This window comes from Trachurus japonicus, chromosome 5, assembly GCF_045865225.1.
Source record: "Trachurus japonicus isolate A0001 chromosome 5, Traja_1.0".
NCBI classification, from domain to species: Eukaryota; Metazoa; Chordata; class Actinopteri; order Carangiformes; family Carangidae; genus Trachurus; species Trachurus japonicus.
Window position 1 is genome coordinate 33,561,601 of NC_140911.1, and position 22,555 is coordinate 33,584,155.

Here is a 22,555-nt window from a genome sequence, read left to right on the forward strand (position 1 = left end):
TCCACATGGAGGCACATGTACAAATGTCACCCTGCTGAGCGACCATTCTTTACAAGACTTTAGAGGGATATTTCTTTTATGGATATTTTACTCCCTGTCACAACACATTAGCTTAGAACAAACCTCCTTAAAATACACAGTTTCTATTACAACAATCTGGTTACTGCTGTAATGAAACACAAAGCTGCAAAAATGCACAAAAAAGTTGGTCAAACATTCTGCATTCATCCCAAACTGAACAAGTTTATTCATAAACTGGTAAAATATAGCACATTTGTATAAAAATGTAGAAAATTGTACACAAAATATAACACTTGGCTTTTGTCTATTATAGTTAATGCTACTATTATAGCTTTCTGTTGCTAAAGTTGATATTCTTTTGCCAGCAAAAAAGTCAGAATGAAGGATGACAGTTATAAAAACAAAAACAAAAAAACAAACACACAGAGACACATATAGAAGGCAACATCCATAAAGTTCATTAATATAAAAAGATAATTTTGTACAAAACATCTCATACATTCTAAAGAACAGCACTATCAGTCAATGTTGCTTATTGCTAGTGTTAGTGTTGTGTTAAAATAGACTATTTGTGCATCTTTTTCTCAGTCGCTTTAAGGTGTCTTTGGTACGTCGTACTCTTTTTCTTTTTCAAAATGAATGAAAGTTCATTCCTGCTAATGCTTAGTAACACTTTGAAGTGACGCTACTATTAAAGTCTGAAAAAGTCACATAAAACGCTTCAGCAACACTTTCATGTGGCCTTATTGAGTCTGGCTGTGCTCAGATGTGTTCTTCAATGACTATTTAAAAATACTGTGACAATTCTTTTCTTTTATCAAAATGAGGTTCATGTGAATAGTCAAAAAAGACAGAGACCTTTCCACACAGTGCTGTAGTCAGTGCAAAGCCACAGTGTAAAATTAGTTCTCCTGCTGAGAGCTGCAGCCTTCGTTCACATGATGCAGCTCGACAGTCGCACAAAAAGTACCTCAATGTACCTGTACAACATGTATTTTACTACAGTGGTAGCAAGTGATAAAATTCCTGCTTCTCGATCCCCCATCCTGAATTAGTAATGCAGATTTTTCCAAATAACTCCTCTTTGGGATAAGAGCCAAAGTGCAGCAGCACTTGTACTATGAATGTACCTCAGTTACAGACACTATTACTGATCTGTTAACAAATACAAAACCAGCTGATTCGGGTTTAATTAAAATAGCCGTCATCCTCAGCTGAGTCATGTACGAGTCGTAGGTCTGGTTAATGTTGAGCTAAGGCAGTATGTTTGAATATATCCAACATAATGTAACATGGAGGGGATTGCTGCACTTACTATATATTTGAGCTTTACTTGTTATCCCCCCTGTGTATGTACCTTTGAAAGAGCAGGGCACTTTCTGTTTTCGCAGTTATAAACACCACTGAAAAATGTACACAGCTGCTTTAGGAACACATACAGTAAACATGTGGAGTGCAAACTCTCTGTCTGGAAAGGCATCTACAACATAATTTGAACAGCAAAGATTCAATATTCAAAGTCCTGAGCGTCCGTGTGTAGGCTACGTGTGCATCTGTGTCTGCATTTGCAGATGTGTGGGAATACTATGTGTGTGTCTGTGTTTTTGTAAGAATACTGATATGCCACTGGTACAGAGTGTGGTGTTCATGACAAGGAAGAAATCCCTAGCAAAACAGATTAATATTTAGTAGCACCAAGAAATTATTTCTCAATCACTAAAAGCATATCTTTCTCATCCTTTCCAAACAAGCATCTTACAACCTCCCATCTGGACACTGGCCTTCAGAATCAAAGCATTCAATCAAGAGACAAAGGGATGTCTCATTGTCATATACACAACATATATAAATGTAGCCTATATAAAACGTATTTACATGCAGGCCTATCCTTCTCTGCTCCACTGTCGTCACAGCCCTGTGACTGGAATGCCTGTTTGGAAAAAGTTCACCATCAGTTTCATATCAGGCATTTGACTCTGTGTCTAGGGCACAGAAAAACTACCAAGTACCAAGGCAGCGAAGGAAGAATACAGCAAGGGAGATTGATCAGGCACCTTTGGTTTTTAAGGTTCACGGTGAGGATTCTGATATTTTTAAAATCTGTGATAGGACCACATTAGTAGCTATGTGTCTATTCGCAACCAGAACACATGTCACAACATCATTTTTTGTGCTACATGTCTATCCAGTAGCAACAGGCCTCTTTGCCAGTTCAGGATCCTGGCTCAAACAGGTGTTAATGTGTCAGGTTTATGCATAAAGGCTTACGAGGATGTATAAAACAGCCCAGCGTAATGATCCATCCATTACATGAAATGTTCCATTTCTGTCACACCTTAACTGACCTTTCTTGCAACATAGAAGAGAAAATCACTGTGTTTTAAACCCCAGGCTGATTACACCAATACCTTGCCAAAGGCTGAAATTGATTGAAAGGTATGAATATATGTCTACGTGTTGTCTTCTAAGACAGCGTGTTCAGGTATTTATTCTCCCCAGCCAGTGAGGTAAGCATGGATGTCATGTCACCAACAGCCATGTTGGACAGGCCGGAGCCTGCAGCCAGGCTGACAGAAGTCTGAGGGGTGGTGAGGCGGGACGAGGCCTGAGAGGAGGACCCCGGCTGGAGGGGATTGTTCACTGGGCTGAAAGAGGACGACTCGGCATCATCAATGATGGAGGTGAAGTCTATGCGAGCGTTGTCTAGGTCCAGGTTTTCTAAGGCATTGGAGATGGGGGCCGACTCGGGATAGGGAGCCATGGGGGCGGACTTGGTGCCGCCTGTTGGATCCATGCTATGCTGCTGACTGATACAAGGCCCGTTCTGGGGGTCCATGTGTTTCTCCATGTCCATGCTGATCTGACCCGAGTAGTAGATGTTGTTGTTATTGGAAGGAGAGAACATTTCATTCTGCGGGTGCTGCGGGTGCTGCACCGGGGGCAGTCGGACCGCCCGTCTGGGGCTGGAAGTGGAGTGGACGGGGCTGAGGTGGGGCGGGCTTCCCAGATAGCCCCCACCTACCTGTGACAGGCTATTCTGACGGCTGAGCGGTTTCCGTCCCTGAGGAGGCCGGGGCACCACCATCTCCTGGCCGTAGCATAGCTGGTCTTTAGGCGTCACACAGCTGGGCCCTCGGCTGTGGTCCGGGGGGCTCATGACCAGGTTCTGATTGGGGTAGGGAGGATATTGCTGGTTGGAATAAAGATTCTGGTTTTGGTGCTGTGGACTGTGCTGCATCATTGCTGTCTGGCCACTCATATCCATATTGTCAGGAAGAGTAGTAGTTTTCATTCCACCCGGCTGCTGCTGCTGCTCCTGCTGCTGCTCCCACATGAGCGCTTGCTGGGACTGTACATAGTTCCTGACCATCATTTCCTTCACCTGCATCATAGGGGTTTCTGACCTTTCCCCCTCCGCAAGAGCAGATCCGGCACAACCTAAACTCAAGCCCCCTCCGCTGGGGTAAGACTTTTGGTTCTGCCCTTGATAGTCACAACTGGGATTGTTAGAGTTCCTCATCATAACTTGGCCTGTCTGTTGCGGGTAACCCTGAGTCTGCTGGAGGATCATCCTCTGCTGTTGGAGCTTAGCGCTTTGACAGGCGTCTCTGCCTCCCATCCCGGGGTGGAACTGCTGCTCGGGCTTGATGGTGAGTTTGTGGGTTCCGTCGGGACCGTTGTAGAGGCCGGTCTGATTGTTGAAGTGGGCCTGTGGCTGCTGAGACTGCAGGGTGGGATCTGGATACTGCATTCCTCGCTGGTTCTGGACAGCGTGGCCTGAAGTTTGGACTTGGCTGTGGGCGTCGCTCCAAGGACCTCCGGCATCTCCACCCTGACTGATGTTGGGATAATGAGGACCTGAGGGACTGAGCTGGCAGGTGCTCATGCTGTACTCAGCCTGCTGGAGAAGTGTATTGGACATGCCCTCTGGGTGAATGGGCCTCGCTTGAGCCATTGGATTTCCACCAACTCTGGAGGTGACTTCCCCTCCCTGGTTCTGGTAGTGCCCCTGCATGTAGCCCTGGTCGGGACAGCCCATGGAGTCGTGGCTCGGGGACAGCTGGTTTGACAGAGGACCGACCCCACCGCCGAGAGTTTGATGCTGCTGCTGCTGCTGCTGCTGCTGCTGCTGCTGATATCCCATAAAGCTCCTCTCTCCGGGGGGCATCATCATGGAACGATCCCTGGCATCAACAGGTGCGAGGTGGGGCTCCATACTCATAGCCTCCAACATGACGTTCTCCGTGATGCTGGGGGGCCGGGGGGAGTACATGTGACGGGAAAGGCTGGTGTCGGAGCCGCGGTGTTGCAGCGCATTCCTCCGGCTCATCATGGCGACGTTGGTCAGGCTGTTGAAGCGCTTCGGGAGAGCTTGCGTTTCCGCCGCCGACCGAACCGGGTCGCTGGCTCGCCTGATGGTGTTGCCGGGCGCCTGGTGAGGGTAGATAATACCGGTGCCGTACTCTGTGTTGGCGCTGTGCCTACGTGGGCCACCTTGTTGAAGGAAAGGAGGCAGAGGCTGACCCTGGTACTCACTCAAGACGCCCCCTCTTCTGCCTGGAGTTCCCGGCTGCTCCATATTGGGTAAAGGAGTAGGCGGAGGTCCGCCAGTTGCCGCAGCGTATTTAGCCTTCAAGCTGTATTGCTGGGCGGGGGTTAAATTAGGAAGACCCGGCAATCCTCCGCCTCCTCCCGGACACGGAGCTCCTCTGCGGTTGGTCTCCGGAGACAGGGGGTCTCCCACGCTCTGCTCCGGGCCGAGGAGGTGACACCCACCGCCTCCTGTTCCTCCCATCTGCGAGACCTCACTGGAGCGGCGACTGGACAGGTAAGGAGACACCATGGAGGAGCGGCGGCTGACTGTGTACGCAGAGCTCAGGCTGCTGGTGCCGCTCCCCCTCCTGTCGTTAGAGGAGCAGCCGATGGAAGTCCCACCTCCTAACTCATGGTTAGACAGCTCCATAACACGCCGGTTGGAGAGGAGCGGAGAGGGCGCACACATTCCCATATTCTCCCCTGTACCTGAAAATGTAAAAAAGGAAATAGCTTAGATCAGTGTTTTTCAACCTTGGGGTCGGGACCCCATGTGGGGTCGCCTGGAATTCAAATGAGGTCACCTGAAATGTCTAGTAATTGATAAAAAAAATTACTGATAAAAATATTTTGTAACTAATTATTATTCTTTTTTAAAATTAGAATTAAAAACACCACAGACAAAACTGTATTCTATACTTTCACTTTCTCGACTCGAAACTGACTTCAAATAAAAATGCAGCATATAAAAATATCTGAGCTGGCGTATCTTGATTGACGGGATCACCCAAAATTTGTGATGTCAAAATGGGGACACGAGCCAAAAAAGGACCAATAGATCCATGACGAGGGCGGGGGCTGCTAACTCCATCGGCTGACAAGACGTTATGGTGCGTTCAGGGCGGCCCGTAACTCGTGTATTTCCGACCTGTGAAGTCGTACCAGTTCGATCTGGTGCGCGTTCACGGGTCGGAAGTTACGAGTGGCCGTTATAGTGACTTTCACAGGTAAAACAGGTCGGAGAAACGCAAGTTGCGGGTTGCCTGGAACGCTACAAAATCATAAGTCGTGACTTGAAGCTGTAACTTACGGTTTCAAAAGCCTGCCTGGAACGCAGCATTAGCCAAAACTACCGGATCGCTTACTTCTGCTTTAAATCATCCAACTGAAACTTTAGCCATTAAAAATGAACCCTTTATCAGTCATAGATCTCCAATTTGGTAACATCGTCCTTCAGCCCAGCAGAAACATTCCATTTTGTACATTTTACACAAACAAAAATGTTTTAAAAATTGCAATTTTCTGATGTGTTCAAGAATAACTTACCAGGAATTGTCGGTAACTTGTTGCTGGTGCAGCGGCCAGGGGGGGTGGGCCTACGGATTTGCTTCAGCTTGTCAATCTTCAGGTTCTCCAGCCTCTTCAAAGCCTGTGCCGACATTCCCATTGCTCCTCCTACACTTCCCGGTTCCCCTCCTCCTCCTCCTCCACCTGCTACTCCGTCCTCCAGCGCTGTGAGATCCTCCAAGCTGCCCGCTGCGTTCAGGTTCATCTCCACCCCGCTGTCATTGTTGTTGGCGCTCCCCAGTGGAGAACGCTCACTACTGCAGGATGACTGACCACCAGGACTGGGCTGGGACTTCTGAAAGAGGATGTCATGTATGTTTACTTAAAATTACTGACAGTTGTTTGTGAAGCATAATACATTTACACATGTTTTTCTTATATTGACAGAACTTTGCAGGTCATACATGACACTCTGCACCCACCAGAGCAGTCTCAGGAGCCAGCAGTTTGCAGTCTTCTCGGCGTGTCTCTTCTTTCTCCAGCAACAGTTCAGAGTTGGGACCTCCAGGGGTCATAGCTGAGCCAGGGGGCCGTGGGCCTGTGTCCCCTCGATGCTTCTTGGTGATGTGGGCCTCAGGGCCATGCACCGTCTTCACATGTTTTCGCAGAGAGCTCGGGTCTGTGTACCGCTTAGTGCAGCCTGGGATCTTACATACATAAGGTTTCTGCAAAAGAGCAAGGTGTCAAATATCATTTGTGTGAATCTCCACTAGTCTCCCTTATTAACTTATTAATTTATTTATTATTATTATTTTTCCTTCCTTTTTGCTTTATTTTTGATCTTATTTTTATATTTTTAATGTTTTACTTATTTAGCGAGGGGAAGAGGAGAAGGGAGGGACAATAGGGAGAAAAAGTTTGCTCTGTTTCTTGTTTGTAAGAATGTCTTGTTTGATTTGCTGTAAATTGCAAACAAAGACCAATAAACACATGCTTAAAAAAACATAATTTATTATTTATCTGCCTTAGATGGACTCCATGCAGTGTAAATAATTAATTATTATTAATTTACTAAATTATTATTGTTGCAAAAGAACAGAGGTAAGATAAATGCTCATATAAGCTTTCAAGCTATGTGCATATCATAGAATGAATGAATGAATGAATGAATGAATGAATGAATGAATGAATGAATGAATGAATGAATGAATTTTTATTTTTGTGTCATGCCACCACTGTGGCCCATCCCATATGGGATTACAAGACACATTTAATAACAAATACAAGAAAAGACTATAGAATTACTCTCCAGTGGTGCGCACTACTGTACCTCGTTGGAGTGAGTCCGGTTCTGGTGCTTGGCCCGGTCCGAAGCATTGGAGAAGGCCTTGTTGCAGCCTTCATGTTCACACACATATGGTTTCTCCCCAGTGTGAGAGCGCAGATGGGTCTTTAAATTTTCCAGGCGAGAGTAGGCTTTGTTACAGCCTTCAAACTGGAGACAGAAATACAGATAGTTGTTGTAAGCGAGGTTGCAATGAAGGAAATATCTTCTGATAGTCCGTGTGAAAGAGAGAGGCTGACTCACAGTGCACTTGTGTGGCTTCTCTCCTGTGTGTCTGCGCATATGAACCACCAGCATGTACTGGGCTTTGAATGGCCTCTGTTCTCGAGAGCACTCCTGCCAGTGGCACACAAACTCCTTCTTCTCTCCATGGATGTGCTCATTGTTGATGTGCTGCAGAGTAAACAGACAAACAGCACAGACACATCAGTAATCACACGGTGTGAGAGCAGAGATTGGAAGAAAAATGGAATATGAAATGTTTTTCTTGTTTTGTCCAATCTGTGGTGTCTAGATCAGTATCTCTCACATGAACAAGCTGGTCTTGTGTGTCAAACTCCTTGTTGCAGCTTTCCCAGTGACAGTTAGTTTCGTAGACGGCCTCTGGCTCAGGTTTCCCATCCTCTTTGTCCAAGTCGTCTCTACCGTCCAGTAGACCCAGGAGAGGGTCCTGATGTACACACAAAATTGTTAAAGTTACACATTTATCCTAAAGTCCTGTATTTGCCCTATATTACATATTGGATATCAGCCAGTCATCCCAGCTATTGTGCATTATGGATAGATTATGGTTCGATTTATTTGCAACTACAGTCACATAAAAAAACAGTTTATGAATGAGTCATATCTTTGGAAGAATTTGGGCAAGAAGAACTTTGTATTCTGAGACAACACCTGTTGCATGTGTCAAAAGTGCAAAAAATCTATGCATTATGTGCGAGCCATCAAACAACTGCTTGTCTATTACTGCCTGTAACACTTTATAATAAGTATACACTATTAAGCATTCGTTAAGCATTAATAAATACTGAATTCTTTATTTAAAACCCATGACTACACTGCAAAAACTCAAAATTTTACCAAGAATATTTGTCTTATTTCTAGTCAAAATGTGATTTCTAGTCAAAACAAATCTCATTATACCTAAAATAAGATTTATCATGTTAAAAAGTAGCTTGTTTTTTTAGACACTTTTGACTTCTTTCAAGCATATTTTGAAATAAGTAGAAAAATCTGATAGTGGATTAAGTTTTTCTTCCTTATTACAAGCACAAAAAACCTGCTTTCACTGGCAGATTTTTCTACTTATCTTAAGTGAAAATATGTTTGAAACAAATGAAAATGATCTCAAAACAAGTTCATTTTTAGGTGATGAGTCTTATTTTAAGTGAAAAGAGTTTAGTTTTGACTAGATATGAGACATTTTGACAAGAAATAAGACAAATATTCTTGGAAAGATTTTGAGTTTTTGCAGTGTACTCATTAGTTTGTAGTTCTAACTAATCTAACTAATGCTTAATAATGTGTACTTATTATAAAGTGTTAGCTTACTGCCTGAGTGTTTGCCAATCAAAGGCTAAAAAATTAAAACGATTAAAATGTAAATTCGCATTGTGAGAATATGCGTGTTACTGTACCTGAGTCCCAGTGGAGGAAGGACTGGCCACATCCCCCTCTGATCTCTCCTCCAGGCTCTTCACATTAATGCCGTCCATCACGACTCCCAGCCCTGGCTCTGTTTTCAGCTACAAAGCAACACATACCGTCATCATTCTGTGTTGCATCTGTTTGCACAATCTCCGTCTGTCTGTCACAGTGAGTCACATTCATGCAAGTAAAGATCTTAATTCTCCTCATCACAGAAACTGCCGTAGCTTCTTGCTCCCTCCCCCATCCCTCCTCTCCCAGGTGCCAGTGACAGAAGCTGCATTGATTCTAAACTGCTCTTATTGCTTTGTAACGTGAGTGAGGGAGCTGTCTTACATGTCCGTGCTTGGGTGGAGCGTGGAGCCGAGGATTGTGCGGAGGTAAGCGGGAAGCCTGGCAGGGACCTGGTGTGTGTCCACCTAGAGGTGTCCCCGCCCCTCCACCGTACATACTCTGTTGTCTGGATTGGCAATTTATATTGCTGGAGTAACCCAAGGACGGACTGCGGAGTAACAGAAAAGATATGAAACACTGAGGTATTCCAATTCATCAAATTATTCATCAATGAAATAAACAGTAAAATATAATAGGAGATTTGCTAAATATCTGACCTCATCGCGCTCACAGAGAGATGCCCATAGGAACTTGCACCATTGGGGTTACAGCGAGAGTTGACAAAGGCCACTAAAGAGTTGGGTGATGTCCGGATTACCGTCTGCAGGTCCACGCTGGCGTCAGACAGGGGAGAGATGGACAGAGCTCGCTTTTTGCTCAGCTTCAGCATGGAACGAGGTGTGGAGAACCTGGAGCCTACAGGGGAGCAAGAGGACGACAAGAGCGGGAGGGTTAGCTTCCAAGACACAAGACTTTTTAAGCAAATTCAAATTCAAACCACTTTCCCAATAGGTCTCCTTACCATCACCAGAGCCAATCTGATCAGAGCCAGGCTGGACCTGGCAGAAGTTATGATGGGAGGACATCATGTTGTTCTGGTTGCAGTAGGGGGTGCTGTTGCCACCTGCACAGCATTAAGGACAGATGGAAGCACACATCAGCATTAATATCTCTCAGGTTGTGCGTGAAGCAGACAGATGGTTGCTTGGTTACTAAACCAGCATTCACATGGTCAAAATCTCAGCAACACATTGTGTCGAAAATGCACAACACACGTGAGAAAGAGAGGAAATTAGATAAAATGGTAAAGTAACATGTGGTAGAAATGGCATTGTAACTGCAGGCATCAACATCCACAATAGTAACTCCTTTGAATAATGTTGTTCTGAAATAAGCTCAACAATTTTAAAATGAGAGACACCTGGTATGATACATTATGCAAAAGACACACTGTAAAAGTAAGCAGATGGCTACATAATTTACATTCAATCTACTATTTACACAGAAAAGAATCTTTTTCAAAACACATTTACATCAGGTTAACTGAGGACCTGCTTTTCTTCTGTGATTCTACAATGTCTGCCTTGGTTCCTATTGTAGTACTCTAGGTAGTTTCTATTTCCTACTCAGTCTCTCAGGTATCTTCCAATCCAAATCAGTAGCAGCTGTGAGATTCAGGAGGTGTAAAAGATACTCTGACTCACTCTCTGTGGGCGGCATGCCCCTGTGGCCCATCATACTGTGGGGCGGTGGGGCCTGAGGGGGCCTCATGTATTGATCCATGCAGTGGCCAATCCCCTGTCCTGGCCCAGATCCATGAGTCATACTGGGAGTCATGGGATTATACATAGCTCTGCAGTCCTGGGGTGGGCCGTTGTGGATTGGGCCACGGAGCGAAGACACATCACTGTAGGGAGACTGGTCTGATGGGACTAGGCTGCAAAATGTCCAAGAAACACATATCATATATATGAATATAAAAATTATGACAAATAAGGTTAACTTAATGTGAGAAATTGCTACTGCAAAAACCTGTGATGGGTGCTAAATGAAGAGAAGCTGGACATAAATGTGAACCATGTCACACACGTCCTGTAAATGTGATTTCTGACTCAGTGTCACATAACAATGTTTACTCTTTAATAGCTGAGGGTGAGCTTGCAAAAGAGAAGTTTTAAGGGGAAGTCAACTGTGTTGCAAGTCACTGAGAGGCAGCAAACAGCACTGTAAACAAGTAAATAAATACATTTGTATGGCAAACTTAAATGAAACTCAATTCAAATGAATATATTAACATGTAAAAAAGTAAGTAAATGAATAAATGATTGAATGGACAATAATCTGTAAAAGAATATTCGATTTTTCTGTTTCCCATGTGAACTTTTGAACCGTCAAAGATTACACAAATTACACAACTTCAGTAAATGACACTTTTATGGTAGCAGGAACAGGCCACCTGGTAAAATCACACTAACTCACACACAAGCTGGGGTAAAAAAAAAAAAAAAAAAAACCTCCAGATTCACATCTTCACCCTAGTGTGTTGTGATGTCTGCCTCTCTCCAGTAGATGGCGTATAGCCCTTATCTTGTGCTACATTGTGGAAATTTACTCATCTGGGTTTTCCCCTTCCAAACTAGAAGTGAAGCTTCATTGGAACTTTCCAGTCTTCTCATGAATTTCAATGTATTCTCTGACCTTTCCTCAGCCTCGCTGGTTAGTTCAAACTCAGTCTCTGCTGTTCCTCTCCTCTTTCTCTCTGTCCCTCTAGCTCCTCTCTCCTAAAGGAGCAAACTTCATCCATCCACCTTCTCCTAAGACGTCCTTTCAGTTCTTTAATTCTTTCACCACGACGTGTATTCCACACAGGAGCTTAATCTGTCCTCTCTAATCCACTGTGCCGGTTCCCCCCGAATTTACCTCCCTCCTATTCTCAGCCCTTTCTCCCTTTCTGTTCTCCCATTCATCCCTTCTGTTCTGCTTCTCTGTCTCTCCCTCTTTCTCTCTCTCTGTCTCTCTCTACCCCCTCTGTCATTTCTGTCTCTTTCTATCTCCTCTTCCTTTCTCCCTCCTCCTCCTGCTCCTCTGTCTCTCTCTGTCCTGCATAACCACCTTTCTCTCCAACTCTCTCCGCTTCTCTCTCACTCGAGGTAACCTGAGCGGGGCGCGAGGCAGTCATGCAGAGCGCAGCAGGGCCTGGTCAGCCTGTAATTAGCAGCTGTCAGAGAGAGGCCGAGTCCACCCGCAACCTGGGTGGCATGAGGAAGGGGGAAGGAGGGGAGAGGAGCGCAGGGGGAGAGGGGGAGGACTGAGGGGCTGAGCTAGTACTGTGTCCACAACAATTGCTTCTGTGCTCTCATAATATCTGTGTTAAAACATGAACAGTCTCTCAGGATGACATATAATTTTTGATTTCAAGTATCTATAGAGTGACACATGGAAACAAAGAAGGAGATTAGTTCACGTAGCAAGATCAGAGACTTCAATAATTTGGAAAATATCTTATTTTCTTTCTTTCCAATGGTGGGATCAAAAGATTAAAATCAATATCCGGCCAAAACCTACATTCATAAATACACCTACAAACACTTTATTTAGGCCTACATGATGCATTTAATTCTGTGTAAACTAATAAATATGGAACAACAGGTAGGCTCAGTGAAAGTTTGCAGTTTACCAAAGCCTTGTTGTCACTGTGAGCTTGCCAGGTTTGATACCTTCATGCTTGTACACAGAGCAAAACCTGTGCTCACTGACCGTATATGGCAACCCGTGCCAAGATGCCGCGAGGAGATGCCAGGAGGTTGGATAAACTGCTGTTCATCATGAAATAGCTTCAACACATAACTAGAGCCAGCATTAACCTGGGGGGGGGCTTTATTGATTTTCATGGATGTATCAGTATTTTCATACTAAGTTAACAAGGTGGTGCAGAAATGTGAAAAATATAATTGGACATAACTTTATGCTAAGCTATGCTAACCATGTCCCGACTCCAGCTCCTTACATAACAGACGTGAGGGTGGTATTAACCTTCTCACCTTACTCAAATAGGAACATTTCCAGAACTGTTGACTTATTCCTTAAATCTCTCTTATGTAAAATAACTATTCCTGTGTGTGGCTTCCACTATGACAAGTTGAAGTTAAAATGCAGCTACAGAGCGGCGGTGGGTGAGGACGGAGCGGTAGACTAACTGCTGTCTTACCCTCTGGAGGGCTGGCTGGGTGAGGTCTCGTAGTGATACAGCCCCTGGTGTGGCTGCATGTCCACTGGCATTGGAGCTCCAAGACCTAGCGCTCCCCTTACACCCTGGACCTGACAAACAGAGACAAGGACACGGTTAGAGAGTGAAGAGAGGAAATCCAAACAAACCCAGCCCAACTAAACAAAACTAAACTCCACCAGAAAGAAAAGCCAAATAGACAAAAACAATTGTGGTCGGAGGGGAAAAAAGAAAATGTAGGATGTTAATAACAAACCAAACCAAGCAAAACTATTCAAGGGCAAAATAAGATCTCTCTGACAATCTCACTTATGTAAACAGATGATAAAAAAAAGTCCTAAATCTGTTTCTTAAGAGAAGTACAAAACACCAACATAGTAGTAGAAAATTTAACACAGTTTACTTAATATTAACATTTAACATTTAAAATTGTACTGGAAATGCAAAAATGAGAAGTCCTACATTACAGTGTATTTTGAGAGCCCTTGACAGTCAGTTATAAGACTATATCTGGAGCAAACAAACCACAATGCAAGACATGACCCTCTGCAGCCACATATAGAAATATGAGCATGTAAAACATCACAACATCCATAAGACCACACAAATGTTAAGATAAATGTCCTCTTAAAGCAGTTTGATCTGGTACAAGAAATAGACAAACTATCTGTGCATTTTAATTGCACTAAATAAATAAGAAGTGGCCATCCAGCAGAGGTGACGGTGTATATTATAGAGACTTTGAAGGCTTCTCATGTGATGGTACTGATGTGCCCTGACACACTCCTCCAGATTACACAAGAGCCGTGTGACACAAACTGTGGCTTGGCTTTAATCTCTCTCTCTAAACAGTCTTGTACCTCAAACGCTGCTCACTCCTGCCCATCCTAGAAAGTAACAACGAAGAAGAAAATCTGGGTTGGATTTTTCCCTCGAAGCTTAAAAGGATAAATCATCAAAGTGAATCTGGGAACCTGGTTTTGTTTTGCCTTTAAAATTTCCTCTGAATTCTGAGATATTAATCTCATTCAGAAAAACAGAATGGGGCAACTTTTTTTTTCTCTCGTGAATGCATTGCGCTTCTGTACAGAGCAGCCTTTTGTATCAAACTCATATTACGATATCTTTCAACAGGAGTGTATGTGTAAGGTAATTCTAGCTGAGTGATCTGAGGAACAAGCACCTGCTCATTACATCCAACCACATCAGTGCAAGTACTAATAGTCAGAACTGAGGGCACTTACAAGGTTTACACAAGTAATTAAGACCAAAAAATTACTGCACACACTGTCCTTTACCACATGGAAAAAGGCTGTGGCTTTTTCTGTCTTTTGTACAATATCTTTTTTTTTTTTGGGAACAATCAATTTCCATTTTGATGCCACATTCTTTTGATCTGCTTTTAAGTATTTGTCATGCATGTGGGATCAAAATATCACATTGCTGTTGTTCATGTGACAAGTGTTCAAACCCAGTCTGGGAAAGCTGCTGTCCGGTGCAGATGAAAGCTCTGTGGTTTGAGTCTAACAGGTTGCCGGGTCTGTTATGTAGTAGCACAAGTGTTAAAGGGGCAGCAGGGACCTATTTAAGCCCACAAGCCACCAGGGGGATTTGGTAGGCAAAGTTAGCCAGTGGCTAAATGACGTGGGCGGTCCGGGGCTAATTGCACATATTCAGCACCGGCTTCAGATGCGAGTATGATAATTAGCCGGAAGTGCTAAATAGAGATCTCGCCGAGCACCTCAGCTGTCCAGAACTCATAAATACCAAGGAGGGGGCTCGCAGACAGCCTGACACACACATACACACTTACACACATAGGCCACACTGACACACCTGTCAGTCTCGCCAGGGGGTAGCATAATAATCCAGTGGCCACCAAGTCTACCGAGAATGCGTGTGCGTGAAAGAGTGAGTGTGGCTGTAAATATACAGTTTGTACTGTGTAAGCCCAGTAGCAGGTGTGTATGAGAAAAGAGTTTTGGAGACAAGTGTATTTGCAGCGCAGCAAGTGTGTGTGTGTGTGTGTTTGACATGATGATAAATGGTGGCGTATCTCAAGAAGAGTGCATAATGAATGAGACCACCTCAAGCAAGCTGGAATCTGTGAGTGTTTCTGTTGTAGCTCTGCTTACACATGCTCAACTATGTAGTGTATTAAATTTGCATGATGGAACACAGTTTACACTGCTGCCCACTGTGCCCAGTGAATTACTGTTAAGTAAGTGCAACAGTTAGTAAGTCAACAGCATGAATATTTAGCAAGTCTGAGCAACCCTGCCTACCAGAATTTACCTCTACTACTAATATGCAAACAGCAAATATGCTTAGAGAGAAACATAACACTACTTGGCAGGACGCAACATAGTGAAAACATTCATGTCGAAGTATCAGCATACATGGTGTCTGTGGGGGCATTCCCGCGAGCGCTGGAGCTGTAGTCGCAATTCATTTTAGGCTACACAGCAACTCAACTCTTCTTTGGAGAGCACTGAAAGAAGAGACTGAAGGCAGACATGGCGCCTAACTGATTGACAGGTTGGTATTTGTATGATTTTTGAAGAAGGCTACGTAGCTATTAAGATTTACGTCCTTCTTCAGAACAAATAACAGGTTACATTGAGTTTCCAAGCATATGGTGATTAGCTGGTACAACTGCTAGCTGGTTGGAATGCTAACATCAGATGAAGACGTTAACGTTGGTGTGGCTTTACACTACTGCCGACAACTCTTTGTGTGTAATGTGATGAAACTGAAGGTTTCATTTGCAACATATCTTCCATGCTGGTAAGAAAACAGCTGCTAATGCTACATAGCAAAACCAACCAGAGATGTGGCCCTTTGCAGTGATTGAACTTAATTCATTAATGACCATATTCACATACAAGATTGTAAGAAAAAATGTTATTAGGCTACTTCTGATGGTATGTAATACGATAGCTTAAAGAAAAAATATTTTATTTCCATATGCTATTTCTAGTTAAAATAACACTACCTCGTCCATACTGAGTGTTTCTGTGAAAATGAAACACTACTAAACCTGGAACAAATTATATCCAAAAAGATTTTTATTGTGAAACACATAATATTTTGAATACTGACAAATTTCAGTTCAAATATACTACTCAGCAATTCAGATTGACACAATCCCATTTATACATGGGAATGCTTGTGTTTGACATGTATGCATAGATATATGAATTTACCTTCTGTAATATACAGACAGATGATTTCATATGTGCATGGTGCTGACACAGGTGTCGTGGCATTGTGCTATTTTAGGTCAATATTTTGTGAGAAACTCTTGGGGAGTTTGCTCCCTGGTGTAATTTGTGGTGCCTGGTTTGAGAGGGACGGGGCAGCAGCATATTAAAAACCCCAAGGCCATAAATCAAACGGCTAACTAAACAAGCCTGCTCCACTGCGGCACAGCGAGCTGGGCTGGTACCAAGGAGCTGAGGATGAGGACAGGAAGTCCAGCCACTTTCTACACCCAAAACCTCCCCATTCAAACACTCCGAGTTCACTAACCCGACAACATCACCACCCCATACAAATAAGCCACACCTAACAGCCAGACGTCTGTAATCTTGCACAGTTACCCTGTCCTAAACATAATCAATCATATATACACAGCTATGATAACACCTAAGAGGAAAAAACAAGCTCAATTCAATACACATCGTGAAGACCAGGTGTATGTTCTATAGTTACCAATAAAAAAAAAAAAAAAATCATATTTCATCACTTTTTAATTAATTCACTAATTATTCAGTCATATCATTCGGTAAAATTAAAATGTAACAATGAATGACAATAATGAGTCCTTCAAATTCAAAGCTTTACAATTTGCTACCTAACCATTATACATCAAATAAACTACTGATTTGGTCTAGTCTCTAAAACAATATAAAAGCTTCAAGAGAACTTAAAATTCATCACAAATGTCATTTGTTGGATAAAAACCATTGCGTGACATCAGACTTCATTTAAGCATAGCTTTATTTGGGGCACTGAACTATCCATAGTGAGACAAACTATTATGAGTCTATTTTATATTCCTGGATTGTGATATTAGCTGAGCTTTCTTTTACTACTGGATATTTTAAAAACAAGCCCAAGAAGTCCTGAATGTGGTTTGTCGCAATAAATTTCCATTCCGGCTTACCTACTTAGTCACCAAACCAGCTTACCACTGGTAAATAAAATATGGTGGTTTTGTATCCTTAATGGTCTATTACTCATTCAGTTCCAGAAACCCAACCGTTGCACTCCACTCAGCAGAATCTTATACTTAATACAGACAGATCTGCTCCTGGCTTTTCTCTTACGAATCAAACGTTTACAGATTTATGTCTCCTCTGAAAACAGAAAGAACACATTTCTCTCACGAATATAAAAAATTGAATCCATAAGCAATAAAACATACCACTCAGTCCAATACTATCAAGGGTTTTGCTGTTACAGCCTCACTTAGTCTGGCATGACCAGTAACTAATGGAGGCTAATGTCAGCTTTTTCAACTGTATGAGTCTCTCTCTTCTCCTGCAACTTTTACATTTTAACATTAACATATTCACAATATAATGCAAATGCTGGATTAAAAACAGTGTTGGTGAACAGACTCTGTAAAGTCTGTTACACAACATTACTCGTCACATCAGAGTGTGGTTATAGCAGCAAAAAAAAACAACAAATGTGTTGAATTGAGCAAGTCTCATGTAACGCAACCGATTCCACTTTAATATCAAAATGCACTAGAACATGCCTCTGGGTGTGTTAATTTAATTTTAGAGCCTTCTGGTGACAGTTAAGTGTAATATCATCTTAACCACTGTGTTGGCAGATCAACGGTGTTCTACTTGTTGCACGGCTGCATACAATAACTTTTTTCTTTCCATATACTATTTGTCCCACTTAATTCAGTTCTCAGGTGATAGTTTGTGTTTGTTGTATACAAAAGGGAAACATTGTTTAGTCTTGCACAGTCTGGCCATTTGCGACATTCCCATAAAAGATTAGTCCTCCTCCCTCTGAGGAAGTCTCCAGAGAGGACAGACATTTCCACAGGTCATTGGTCGTGTCAGACAAAAGGCCTGATACGGCCCTGCTCCGCTCAGGCCTTTACGCTGCTCCACTCTTGGGTGTAACATTAAACTGGGGCTCACACATGACCCCCACCCCACCGCACCCTCCTCCCCTCCTTCTCCTTCTCCTTCTCCTTCCCCAGCCAATGTAAAAAGCAGAATTTACCGACAGCCCCTCTCCTCCTAACCTCATTTCTCCTCTTCTCTCGGGAGGGAGTGTTTCGTATGTAACGAGTATACAGTATGATCATCTACTGGTTGTACAGCATGCACACACACACACACAATATCAAAGCACAACACACGTCTTTGGACTATATTGTGTAAACACCCTGAAAGTATTTTGCCTTTCACCCCCACCCTCTCCCTTGTTCCCTACTTTCACCCTCTCATTCTGCCTTTCCCAATGGCTCTGTATCGCTATCTCTGGCTATCTCCTGCTCCTTCTTCTCCCCCGCTGCCTCCACCCTCTCCCTCATTCCCTCTCTCCTTCTCCTTCTCTCTCTCTCTCCCAGCTCATTCCTGCTCTTGCGACCTCTCCCTCGCCCCTCCCCCTCCTGGCGGAGCTGCAGTCGAGGTGGGTGTTCTCTGGCTGTTATGACTTGAGAGACGATAATGGCAGCTATAATGTAGCCAGCCGTTCCTGATGTGGCTGGGCTTGTGGGAGATTCTGTTGTGTTAGGGCTGGAGACGGAGCGCAGGAGGGAGGGGGGGGGGCGGAGGCGGGGCTCGGGCCCTCGGCCAACCACAGTGCAGAATCTACATCGTTTTCTTTTTCATTTTTTTCTCCCCCCTCCTCCTCTGTCTTTCTCTCCTCACCCACCGACTTCTTCTAGCCCAGTTGTTTTCCTTCGGTGGTAAACTTTGTTTTTAAATTCTGGCTTTGTTTTTCTAACCCACCCACCCCACACAGACTCTCCTCCATCCCTGCTTTTCTCCCCCACCCACCCTCCCCTGTGTTTTTTACCCCTTTTACCCACACTCTGTGAATTCCTTACAGCTGCTGTAATGTGATGGGGGCCAATGGTGTGACCAGTGAAAGGCCACAGAGCTGGAGACATCACTGTAATGTACAATAAGCCCTACTCACTGACCTGCTGCAGGGAAGATTAATGTCATATCTAGTTATGAGCAGCCAGTCTGAGTTTGATTTAAACAGCTTTCATCCCCGTTAAGCTGAAAACTGCTGGTTTCAAAAGATACTCAACAAAAATACACAAGCAGAATGAATGCAGCTGGGAAACAAATTTGTTTTGCTATTGATTAGTTATAAGTTTAGATACAATCAAATCATTCTATTAAACTGATGTTTTATTTGGCTTTTTTGGCGATAGCAAGCAAAATAACATTTTCTATCTAACAGGAAACTGAAATCAAATTTCTGTGACAAAAACTCCATGGCCAAAATGTCTAAATATCTAAAAAACAATATCAAAGTCTGTCTGATATGGTTCACAGTGGTACTGACACTTTCTTGAACTGAACATGAATTTGTTATTTTGAAATACACAATTTTTAATAGGCTAGATATGATGAATTTAGAATATATGGTGGCCTGATGCACATTGTCTTATATATAAAATGTAGAAATACCCCTAAATAAAGCAGATTAAATTTTGTTTTTAGAAGGTGTAGATCAAATTAGATCATCTAAAAACTAACAAACAAAAATAAAGTAAGATAATTAATAAATTAGAACAGAAATGAGTGCTTCTTTAGTGTAGCGAGTGGCTTTGTCAGTGAAAATATGATTCCATATACACTTCCATACGTCTACTACAGCATCTTAAGTTCATGAGCATAAGACGACTACAAACTTGTAATTCAGTAGCCGTGTCGAGAAAGAATAATCCCTGAACTAATGTTTACTACACTAGAACTGTGGTTTGATACAGTCAACCCCGTAGTCCTGATTCACACCTCTCATATCCCTGTACTGTAAACTGTGGGCTGAGGAAGCTGTGGTGCTGATGTCTCACTGCTGGGGTTCTCACCTTGTCGAAATGTCAGAATGAAACGTTGATCCCTTGTTGCTACACAGCCGGAGTGACTGATGACAGACATCGAGGCACTAGAGGGCCCGAGTGCGGCACCTCAACGCGACTGGAAACAGTTGAAGCAGCAGCTGAGCTAAAGTAATCTAAGAATGAATGAGTAGAGCAAACACAGCACACAAGGTATTATTTTAAGTTAGGCCGAGCCGAGAGCCGTATTCTTATTGGAGCAGCAGTTGCAGGGAAAAGAGGGTTTGCATGAAACGTTAGAAAACAAGAAGCTCTGTCATTTTACTCAGGCTTCTTTGTACTTTGCACACACAGCAACAGCCTGCATGATTACTGTTTTACCACCTCCGTAAATGCTGGCTTGATCAGTCGGTGACTTGATAGCGTTTGTTTAAGGATTAGGAGTGGTTCACCTCTCCTTGTTTTCATTTGCCTGTACAAGCGTAGTTTTGTACTGCCAGCCACTCAGCAGCTTCCCTTTCTCCGAGCCACACTTGGATGTTTTAGCGTTTTGTCCGATTGGGGATTTCAATTTACAGCTCTATCAAGGGGGACGGACGTGCCAACCCATGTGAATGTGTTTCCTTCTTCTTCAGTCTCCCCATAACTTACTGTTCCTCCACTCCTCCACAGTCCCACATTTTCTCTGTCCTCTCTCCAGGCCACCCACCCACCATCCTGCACATACCTGTGGTTTCCTGTACCCCGCTCCTCTCCTCTCCTCTCCTCCCCTCCCTCCCTCCTTCCTCTCTCTTTACCTCTCCTTCCCCCCCTCCCCTCCACCAATCATACCTCACTCTCTCTAACATGTAACATCTTACTCTTGTCTTGTCTTCCTTTCTTCTACTTCTGCATGTTGGTGTAGCAGGTAGGCTACGCAATGCCCCGACCACAAATATTTCTTTGAACTCCTTTTAAGGAGGAGAGCCGGAGGAAAGAGGGGGAGGGGAGAAAAAAAAGAGGGAGAGAGGGATGGATGGATAAAGCAGATGAGGAGAAGCTGATTCACACAGCTGGCTCCCAGCTGTAGAGCGAGGCAGCGTGCAGTACTGCTCCATCTATAAACAACTAGGAGCCCAACCCCCCCAAACTCCAGAAAAAAAACCGAACAGAGCTTCGTCATCGTAAATCCAGCTAAGCACTCCTCTTCACCTTCACCGGCGCTCCTGAACGTCACCCAACTGCTTGTTGCTCTTTCCCTCCCGTCCCTTCTGCGGCTCTACGTCATTCCTCTCTCCTGGCTCTGTCTCCACTCTACTCATCGCTGCTGTGGCCGTACCGCCAGTGCGGCAGTTAAAGTACAAATCAAGGCCTTGTAAATCTTCACCAGTCAATCATCTCCCTGACACCAACAAAAAGGGAAAATGTCCGGCACAGAAACTCTTCGGAGCTGGCTGCTACACTCTGAAAAGGGGGACCCGCACCAGGGAACAAAAACCAGATAATAATCTGTTCGGTTTATAGAAAGACCGCAGTGATTATAAGAAAAATAATAATCCTAACAGTCTTGGGTGGGCAGGCGATATTTATAGCCGGCCTGCTGCTACTTATATTCCTTAGCTGTATAACACAGCTGGAAGCGAGGGAGGAGAGAGAGGAGGTGGAAAACTCGTGAGGAAAAAAAGAGACAGAGGAAAGAGAGACAGAGGGGCTCCAGGGGATGGAGGGGGAGAGAGAGAGAAAGAGTGTGTGTAGGGGCGGATATCCAATGCATGTGTGTGTGTGTGTGTGTGGCTGACATCAAGACAGACAAAGAGAGGCAGACAGAGAGACGTAGAAAGAGAGTACACTGCGTGAGCGTGCGTGTGTGTGTTTATGAGTGTGCGTGCGTGTGTTTGTGTTCGGCGTGTGGGAGAAACCGCGGTGCAGTCCCTCCGACGACGAGGCCTGCAGGCCACCGAACACACACTGACCACAGCTCTGAGAGTCTCTCACAGAGGGGAAACCAAAATTCTGCTGTCAGGAGAAATCCAGAAAAAAAAAAAACATGTTGAATTTATTGACCACTAACTTTTTTCATTACTTTTGTGTCAGGGTCTGAAAAGTCTTTGCTATACAGGTATACACGAGACGACTGTATGGAGAGAGAGAGAGAGAGAGAGAGAGAGAGGGAAAAAATGTAAAAGTTTAAAGGGATACGCCAACATTTTTTTTCGTGCCTTGCCTCACTCCCGAGTCCATGACCAGCAGATAGACACCATCCTTTTGACTGTGTGTGCAGTAACAAGGGAGATACGGGCAGAGCTGGTGCACCGCTAATTAGCTTAGCTCAAACTCTGGAAGTGCATAGGTAGGGTTAGCCTGCCTCCTACCCCTGCCGAAATCAGCAGTCAGAAGCCGATTTCATTTTAGCTCTAAACTCTGTAAATATATCACTTTATTGACATTTCAAACATTATTAGGCGATAACGTAGCCTTTTAGATCAGCAGTGTGTCGTTAATTTGTCTAAATACCTAATTTGTCTAAATTTGTCTATGTTTACGAATTTGCCGCTACTCAAGATAGCCATTG

General features: G+C 43.8%; 1 protein-coding gene across 1 annotated transcript; it reads right to left on the reverse strand.

Moving 5' to 3' along the window:
- Window positions 1-216: 216 nt before the first annotated feature.
- Window positions 217-20,143, reverse strand: gli1 (GLI family zinc finger 1). The gene is made up of 13 exons (XM_085777631.1): window positions 20,035-20,143; window positions 12,936-13,045; window positions 10,432-10,664; window positions 9,750-9,851; window positions 9,445-9,643; window positions 9,170-9,335; window positions 8,824-8,931; window positions 7,716-7,856; window positions 7,430-7,579; window positions 7,172-7,336; window positions 6,324-6,566; window positions 5,881-6,196; window positions 217-5,043 (listed from the first exon to the last, which is right to left on the reverse strand). Exons 2-13 carry the CDS (start codon window positions 13,004-13,006, stop codon window positions 2,486-2,488), a joined length of 4,452 nt encoding a protein of 1,483 aa, XP_085633757.1. The 5' UTR covers window positions 13,007-13,045; window positions 20,035-20,143; the 3' UTR covers window positions 217-2,485.
- Window positions 20,144-22,555: the final 2,412 nt, after the last annotated feature.